Here is a 9,281-nt window from a genome sequence, read left to right as displayed (position 1 = left end):
CAGGGAGAAGAGTTACGTGTAACTGCAGAAGGCTTGAGATGCCTATAAAATGTTTTGTGCGTGTTTGTTGTGTGCATTTGTTACTGGTGTGAATTACAGAAACACAACAGTGAAAATCTTTCCTTCTCACTTTGAGGACGAGTACACGCTCCAGTCATAGTTTGTAATTGTACCTTTCAGTTGCCAAGTACAATGTGGAATCTTAAGGCAGTGGTTTTTGCATGTTTCTGTGATGTTGTCTGGCAGCACCGATAATTGTAACATTTTTAACAGTTCTAAAGCATTGTATGAAGAGAAAATATTGCAGTGGTTTCATTTGCGTGTTCCTCTTACCACATATAGCTGTTTCACTGGATGAGTTTATTGGTTACCAGGGCAACCGTTTCAGATCTAGCACGATTACCTGTATCATACGACTCATCAGAGATGTGGGCAAACTTTGGAAACTTCTACACTGAGGAAATGCTGCTAGTTGCTAGGAGGCAGGAGTTTTCAAAAGCTGCCTCAATGAAAATGCTGATATCACATGCTTATGTCAATGGCTCTAAAAATGTCAATAAATGATCAGTTTGCTTAAAATATATTTTACTATAAATACATTGGAGTCAAGAAAACAGCTGTTTCATCAAAGCATTATCATAGTTCTATAGATGAACTCATTTAGAATAAACTAACATCTTTTTAGAAAAGCCTATCAATTGTTATTTAAAGCCAGCTATATTGTTGAGCCATAACTGATACATGAAACAGGCCATACCTGTGTCCTAAAAATGTTAAGAGTCCAGAGATGGACAGTGGACTTCAACCCTGTTATTAATTTCCTCTGTTTATCAAATTAAATGTTCATTGAGATTTACAGGAATCCTATCCATCCTGTATGCATGGAGCGGAGAAAGAAGGAGCTGTCACAATATCGAAATTTCAGTAAGTCAGAGAGATCCAGTTGGGAAATTTTGCAGACATGTGGCTGCTTCGGGGTCACAAGATCAAGAGTGAGCAACTGTTTAGCCTGTCCCATGGCAGCGGCAGCATGTGTTAGCAAGATTTTCTGAGTGAAGTATGAACAATCGCTTTCACAGGGCTCATCCTCTCTGTGGAATCATTCAGCTTTTTTCTAAGAGAAAGGTATGAGTGGCCACAGATCTTGGCACTTCTCAGCCATTGCCCCAGTCTCTGAAATAAGCAGCATACCTTAAATACTATTATGTAAGATCTGATCCAAAACCTATGGTTATTATTATGCTGACTTTACATTTATAAAGGGAAGAGCACTAAAAATAACTGTTTCCAGATTCCCTGTTTTCATTTTGGTCCTTTTTGCAGCTGTCAATTAATGAGAACGAGATTAGGGCAGACACAGTTATACAGAATTATAAAACTGACTACTGGCAGTTCTTTAAAAATGAGCACTAGGGAAATTTTGGTGTTTCCCATTCTTCGCAAGAAGCAGCCAATAAAATCCCAACCTAGTTTATGAATTTCTTTGTTGCCAGAGCAGAGGCGTGTTGATCAGATTCTCCAGTTTATTACACAGAGGAAGCCTGGTAGAGGAGGTAGGTGGAGGACTTCCCCTGAGCAGGGAATGTGCTACTGCCACCAGTATAGCAAAGACATCTCTGCTGCCTTCTCCACCAGACTCCACCTGGAAATACTGCTCCTCTGTAGCTTTAATTGCTCCAGGTACTGGGCAGCTCCAAGTAAACGAACTGCTCCCGGCTGCCTACAGCTCCCATGCATCACAGTATCTCTCATTGCTGTGATGTATAGTTTGCTGAAATAGTAATACGAGGAGCTCAAACTCAATCATCAGCTTTACTAATTTCAGTAGTCCAAAAGCTGCCTCCTTCTTTACCTTCACCTTGCATCTGTATTTTGAAGGGCTCCTACTTAAGTGTCTCTTCTTAGCTGATAACAACCTTGTTCTTTGTAGCCACCTTCATAATCTTGAACTCTCTTCTTCAGAGCCTTCACCGTCTTTGTCCCATGACTGTTTTCTCCAGCTGGCACATGCCTGGTTTTGTTATGCCATGTGATTCACCCACCTTTCTCAGTTCTCCATCAGCAACCTGCCTCACCGCTGGTCGCAATGCGCGCTGCTCTCTTCTGGTACCTCAGCTGCTGCACTTCCTTTCAGAAATTCTAGAAGTAGACCTTGGACTTCTTGTTTTAGTTACCTGCTTAGTTCCATGGCTGACAAATAAAGTAGCAGCCCCAGACTCTGATGATGAAGACCCACAGGTGAATGACAGAACTGTTTTGAAAAAGCTGGCAAGGACTAATATCTTACTTTGAAATTTTGTTTCTAATTCCACTGTTTTCCGCAGCTGATGTGTCCCATATTCTGGAGAAATGCATTGAAAGGCAGCAGATTTCTCTCTTTTTTCCCCTCCAGTTTCAGCTAAAAATTCTTCATCCACTGAAAGGCAAGAGGTTGGAGAAGAGGTAGGAGCTGTACGAGGCAGCTTCTAAGGAAAAATAAGTGTTCTTCGAATCCACCTTATTTTCGACAGCTTTCTAAGAGGCTGCACAAAAAGATTATTAACTCAAGAAATTATTAGAGAAACATGTTCAGGGTTGCGGTGGGTTTTTTTTAATGTTTCATTTTCACATTACAATCTAAATCTGCAAACTGAGGCATAGGTGAGTGTCTACTTTTATGTGGTGGGCAACCCACATAATAGTGTGCAAGATATTTACTCTGGTTGTTATATATATGTATGTAAATGCGTTTGTCTAACATTTGTTTTAAAAACAAACTACTTTTCATGGGCAACAATGCCTTTGCATCGCCTCTTCCTTTCTAATTTAGCAAAGGCAATTTCATAGTGTTGGGGCAAATTAGAACAGTTTCATCAGTTACTTCCTTCCTTCCTGTTCCACCAGCGGTGCAGGCTTTGAAATGACTTCTCAAAAACATCACTGCACGCTGAAATCACGAAACGCTTCAGCCCATAAAACTGTCAAGCGCCATTCGCAACAGCTGCCCAGCTGGACAGCAGGCCAGCACGCACACCCCTGCATGGGGATAAGCCCCTTTTGCTGCCCTGGGTCCCCCTTCTCTGTGACCTGGCTGGGCACAAGCCACCCAAATTTATGCCAGCCTGCAGCCTGCCCTTCCCTCCCCGCCGTCCCGGGGCTAACGGCAGGGCTTGGCCTCCACCTCCCAGCAGGCGCTGGACAGCCCGTTGGTGGCGCAGGGCCTGAGGAACGGCAATGGGGCTGGGGGTTTCATCGCTGCCCCTGTGAGGAGCCCTCGGCCAGGAGGAGACGTTGACCCCAAAGGGATTCATGGTGGGCAGCGGGCCTTTCTGCTGATCCCTCGCTCCCAGGAGGGCGCAGATGGTAGAGCTGTGCGCCAGCACCAGCCCCACGGCCACCTCGGGGGGCAGCAGGACCAGCTAAGCCGGGGGCCGTTCCATCCTCCGGGCCTAAGCTCACTTTCGGGTTTAACGAGCAACTAGCAATGCCAAATTAAGCCGCTGCTCCGGCGCTTCGCAGCGGGTGGGGGTTGGCAGGGAGTCGGCGGCCCTGAGGAGGACGGAGGAGGGCGGGCAGGTGGGAACGAAAGAGCGGCGGAACGGGCGGGCGGCGCTCGAAGAGGCCGCCGGGAGGGCCGGGCCGGGCGCCGGAGAATGGCGCCGCTGCGGGTGCTGGAGCTCTACAGTGGCATCGGGGGGATGCACCAGGCCCTGAAAGGTACCGGGAGCGGCCGCCGCCGGCGCGTCCCTCGGTGCTCGCTGCCGCCGCAGCCCCGCTGTGCGCTCCCCCGCCCGCCTCCTCACCCACCCTCACCCCCCAGGGCGCCATCTTCTCGATGGGACCCCGACCCATGAGGGGGGGGCTGTGGGGGGCGCCATCTTCTCGATGGGGCAGGCTAAGATGGCCCCTCGGCTGCCGCAGCCCCTTCCCCAGCCCGGCGTGTCGCCTGCCACCGCCGTCTTGCACAAACTCCGTGCGGAAGGAAGCTGTGGGGTGGGAGGCCGGCCTAGTGCCCTCATCCCAAGCCCCGGAGGCACAACCTCCCCCTCTGCAGGGGCAGGAAAGTGACCTTATGGCGCTGGGGTTGGTGCTGTCTCACCGGCCTGCTGTCAGGGGCTGCGTGGGGACGAGTCGTAAAGGGAATTGGTAGCTGGGTTTTGGCTAGTGATGTGTTTGCATTAGGGGTCTATGGCTGTAAACTGAGCGGTGCCCAAAAGCATTCATGGCCTGCCGGGTGGCACCAGGTACCCAGGAGCACACTGGGATGGAAATTAGGGATCCATGCTCCTTCTTCAGCCCAGGCAGCTGCTCCTGAGAAGCAGTGATTTTGTGTTCATTAACACATGCTCTGTCTTCTACTGATGCACCCCTGCTGCAAATGGGATCGGGATCATGGAGACGCACGGGATGATACGTGATCAAATTAGCCAGGGTATCCTGTAAGCATGCACATAGACTTGGTTTTCATGGCATGTAGTTAGATAAATAGCTGATACATGATCCAGTATGAGGTTGGTATAACATTTTATAAATATGAAAACTGAATATGGAATTTGGACTGGTATAGTGAGTTCATGCTAGACTATGTGCTCAGGTGAGCTTTTGGTCTGGTAGAAGGAACGCTGGAGCTCAGTTTGCTGAATTGTTAAAGCATGGCCTGGGTGACCTTCCACAAGTCCTGTAGACTCTCTGTGACTTGACTTTCCCAAATAAAAAATTGAGCCAGGGCTATTGATTTCCTTTGTAAAGTACCCTGGGCCTTGTTACTTTGAAGTCCAGGTTTCAAGGCACATTTGTATAATTTACGAGAATCACCGTAATAATTTTAATTGCACCTACAATCCTTCAAATACTTCAGTCTTCATAAGCATTAGCAGCCCTTCTATTGTACTCTACAACAGAGAGCATTGTCATAAAAACTTCAGGTGAAAACTCACCTTGTCTTGTTATTTTTCCAGGGAGGGGTGTAACATTAAAAGGTTATGCTTACAGAGTAGAATCCATTTAGCATCATTTATTTGCTTAAAACATACTCACAATTGGCAGTGCAGCATTTTTTCTAATTTTTTCTTGAATGTGTATATATGTTTTATATGTTTATAATATATAAAAATACGCAACATACCAAAATAGGTGCCTACATTGTTGTTGTAAATAATCCTAACCACCTGTTGTAAGGCTACGTTTTCCTTGTTTCCAGAGACGTTCTTAGAATATTAAGAGCAAAATATATCTTTGTATGGAACTGCAGGTTTTGGAGTTTTTGTGGAATGAAAAGAGGGTGTTATACATTGTATATAGCTGTAATGGTAACACTCTGCTTTTCTAGTAGTCTTGTTTTGGAAGTAATGGGGAACTATCTATGTGTTATAGACAATTTCCGTATTTCCATGGAAAGTGGACTGGTTCCTGAAACTTAGCCTACACCATGGTCCTTCAGTCAGCTGTTTGTCATGTGTTGGTGTGTGTATGTATGTAGGAAATCTGTACTGAATATTATCTAGCTATGTTCTTAACATAATAATAGATGTCTTGTAGATGTTTGGTAATGTGCTGCAATAGTTAATAAATTCTAATGCCAGATGTGATATCCTGTGGATGGCCACCTAAGAAAGCGTCATTTACAACACAAAAAATACTTAAAAGGATGGGAATATTGAGAATGCAGCCTTAGAAGATTATCAGAATACTGTAAGCTTGTATGCAAAAGATAGCCTGATCAAGTGATGCCCCAGTGGATAGTTACTGCCCCAGGGAAGTGGTTGAGTCCCCATCCCTGGAGGTATTTAAAACCTGGGTAGATGTGGTGCTTAGGGATGTGGTTTAGTGGTGGGCTTGGCAGTGCTAGGTTAATGGTTGGACTCGATGATCTTAAGGGTCTTTTCCAACCTTAACAATTCTATGATTCTATATGAAGGCTTGAGATCATGTGTCACCTTTATGTATTGTGTAGTTTGGAAGGTGAAGGAATTAACCCAAACCCTTGTATTATTTCCTGAAAGGGTAAATTTATTTCTAAGCTTACTGTTTCTGAACTTGCTAAACACAACCACATCAGTGTCAGTGGATGTTGTAATTTCTGTTCTTCTGGGCTTACATTTGACTGAAGAAATTGCAATAAGTATGAATTGTGAGACTGAGATTCTTTTGTAGTGGTACCAGCCAAAGCAGATGAAGGAACTGTGTATAAGAGGAGACTTAAATTATTATTTGTGTAAATGACCCGAGATAGTACTAAATGGTTAAATACCAATTGAAATTTGCAAAGTGGATAGATACAATGCTATTTGCATTACAGTTGGTATAACTTGTTTTCAGATCTGGCTGCTTATTTTTCTGGGAAGCATATGAGAACTCAGCCCATAGGTGTTGTGTTGTCTTGGAAAAAGTCCAAACCGTACACTTGTAGATGAAAATCTTGTTTTGAGTGTTGTTAAAACTAATAATCAGGCAATTTGAATAAAAAGGGTTCTATGCAATTTACACTGAATTAAGTATTTAATGACAGGTCATTATATAAAACTGGTTTTGATGAATTGTATTGCATTCAGGAATACTGATATAGTCAGGCATTTTGATCCTTTCTGCTGTTTTCTCTTTTTAAGTCTTGTAGACATCTGGATTCAGTTTTCTTATACGGTTTATAAAGGAACAAAGTAAAGTCAAGGGGGATTTAAGTGTTTGCTTTTATGTGGAAATCGAACAGAAAAAAGTGAATGTACCTCTGTGAGTACTTTAATAATAGGGTTTCTTATATGTTTCAGGCCTATATGTGTACATGAAACCATGCTATTTGAAAATGTCTCCAATACAATTTTTTGGATATCATTTATCAAATGGCAGGTTGTTTGGCATCTTCCATTTAAATCAAGTATGGAAATATTAGAAGGGGTTTTTTTCCATATAAATATGAAGCTTGAAAGAAAGCCCTCCATTTTACCAGTGCTTTCATAAACCAGGTACATGAGAGATGAAGATTATGTATAATACTTTATTTTCTTGGTATGGTTTCTAGTGAATCTATGCAGCCAAGAAAAATAATAGGAACATGTAGAGAAGAGAGAGAGCGTGGAATACTTCAGTGGCAGTGCTCCAGGAAAGCTACTTGTGCTACAAAAGGGATTCTGCAGCTCTGGCAAGTTCTGGCTCCGTGCTGGTTGCTGGCCGTGTTATGTAGCCAGTTTTGTGGCCAGTTATGTTTAGCAGAGCTGGTCCGACTTTCTACTTTTCTGTGAAACTGCCAGTGTTTTCAATTGGCAAATAGGTATTTTCCAGGAAGTCTGACACTGCCTTTCCTGCCTTGAAGCCCTTTTTGGCTGTGATCTTTCATAAACTTAGTTTGAGGATGGCATATACTTGAGCTTGCAGGATGAGGATGTTCATTGTTTTGGCAGCTGTCGTTAAAGCAGCATGCATTTGGCACCAAGTAGTATGCAATTGGTTTTGAGATTGTCCTTGCCTGCAGTAAGAAATAATTGAATTTTAATAAATTCACAGAAGTTTACGCTCTTAGAAATGTTTCTCTATTAACAGTATGTAGAAGTTACTAGTACATAGTTACATAGTTGAATCAGGTTCTTTTTGACAGCTAAAAGAAGGCTGTTCCTGAATTTAGATTTCAGTCCAAAGCTGAAAAAGAAAAATCTTGGGTGTTGTCTAGCTCTGTGTTGATACTTGAGCTGTAGATAATTCAACATATGCAGAATTTCTAGTTTTAGATTTTGAATGCTTTACAATAGTATTTTAAGTTTGAGCAAAGACATGCAAAAGGTGTAATTTAGCAAGTTGAGCTTGTTTAAGGTCAGGAGTCAGTGAGTCTGTTCATATTCACACCCTTGGAAGATTGGGGCAACTAAGAGATGGGAGTGCATTTCTTCTTCCCACCCTGTGCTCCAAACTTTGCGAGATTTATAAAGGTTGATGTTTAGAATGTATATGTCTAAACCTATGATACTTTTTATATATATATACACACACACATGTGTGTGTGAATGTATTCATTATATATAAAGTGCAGAGTTTCTGCAGTGAAAAATACAGTGTTTTATTTTTAGAAAATATATGGCTACAAATTCATTTCCTTAGAAACTTTCCATCAAGCAAACAAACAGCCTGCTCTTCCTCATTCCCAACCAAAACAAACTTAAACTTGCTTATTAATTTAGGCAGTTTTCCCATGAAAAATGAGTTCCAGGTTTCTGCCACAAGCGTTTGTAATCTGCCAGGTCACTGAAAAAAGTCTCCGTGCATAAAACATGAAAGGACATCTTTTAAAAAATACCATAATTTTGCAGTGATAAAGTTGGTGATATTTTTTCTCTGCAATTGTCATATTTCAGTTTTACAGAGTACAAATTTGAGTCTCTTGTACTCTGACATCTGTGTTTATTCATTTTATTTGATTATCTCTGTGAATTGCATAGCATAATAAACTGAGCATAGCTATCTCAGGAGGAGAGGCAAAGGAGACAAAACTTGCAAGCAGTTTTAGGTTTCAGCACAATGCAAAACAAAAATATTGCCGGTTTGAACAAGTTTTTACACCTAAACTCATTTTGATGTAATGCTTCTCGAAAATATAGCCCTTTGTAGCACAGGATGGTGCCAGTTGTGCTATGATGTAAATTTACATTGTTTATATGGCTGAACGTGAACAAATCCTGTACAAATAGAGCAGTGAAAAAAGTTGCTAAGTATCCTGCAAGAAGCAAGTATCAAGTTTACCGATGGTCCTGTCGACAGTAGCCATGGGCAGTTCAGCCTAATCATTTCAGCCAAGAGCTGACAACTCAGAGATGAAATCTTTGCTCCCTGTTTTAAAAGGAAACAGGACTGACAAAACAAGTGACTAATCTTCCCTTTTCCATCTGTTTTTATATACCTGTTAGAATAGATAATTGTTGTGGCTCTGATTTTCCAATATGCTGAGATCCGCCAGGCTCTGCCCTTGGTGTAACACCGTGTATTTCATGTGCTCTGATGACATTGATGATTCTATTACAAAAGTACAGTGGTGAATATAAACAGATCTATGTTAATTTTAAGGTCTGCTAGAAACACATGACAAAGGAATCGATTCTGAAGAGGAAAAGGACAGATATTGTAAGGTCAGAAATTTTATTTTCAAGGTTTGAGGATGACACCCTTTGGGTTTGTTTTTTCCAAATCACAAGCTAATGCATGCATCTTGTCTTCCTTTGTTTCAAGTGCTGCACCTTCCAATCGTTACAGCAGCATCTGCTAACACTTGAGTCACTACTACATTGCTGAGATGGCTTGTAAGCGTTGTATATACAATAAAA

At 42.4% G+C, this 9,281-nt stretch overlaps 1 protein-coding gene across 6 annotated transcripts in view; it reads left to right on the top strand.

Moving 5' to 3' along the window:
* Positions 1-3,427: 3,427 nt before the first annotated feature.
* The window catches only part of TRDMT1 (tRNA aspartic acid methyltransferase 1), a 30,008-nt gene continuing 24,154 nt past the window's right edge, over positions 3,428-9,281 (top strand). Inside the window, exon 1 of one of the 6 annotated variants that reach the window (XR_015708476.1) lies at positions 3,428-3,696. Coding sequence is in view for 4 of the 6 variants with exons in the window: in XM_087775929.1 (XP_087632055.1) it covers positions 3,633-3,696 (64 nt within the window). In the remaining 2 variants the exon portion in view is untranslated. The remainder of the gene's footprint in view (positions 3,697-9,281) is intronic. The other 5 variants (XM_087775929.1, XM_087775924.1, XM_087775916.1 and 2 more) reach the window with 5 other exon arrangements.

Source organism: Nipponia nippon, unplaced genomic scaffold (assembly GCF_047370975.1).
Source record: "Nipponia nippon isolate SJK-2023a ecotype South Korea unplaced genomic scaffold, ASM4737097v1 scaffold_1, whole genome shotgun sequence".
Taxonomy (NCBI): domain Eukaryota; kingdom Metazoa; phylum Chordata; class Aves; order Pelecaniformes; family Threskiornithidae; genus Nipponia; species Nipponia nippon.
Note: the sequence above shows the minus strand (reverse complement) of the source record. Positions and strands in the feature narration are given on the sequence as shown.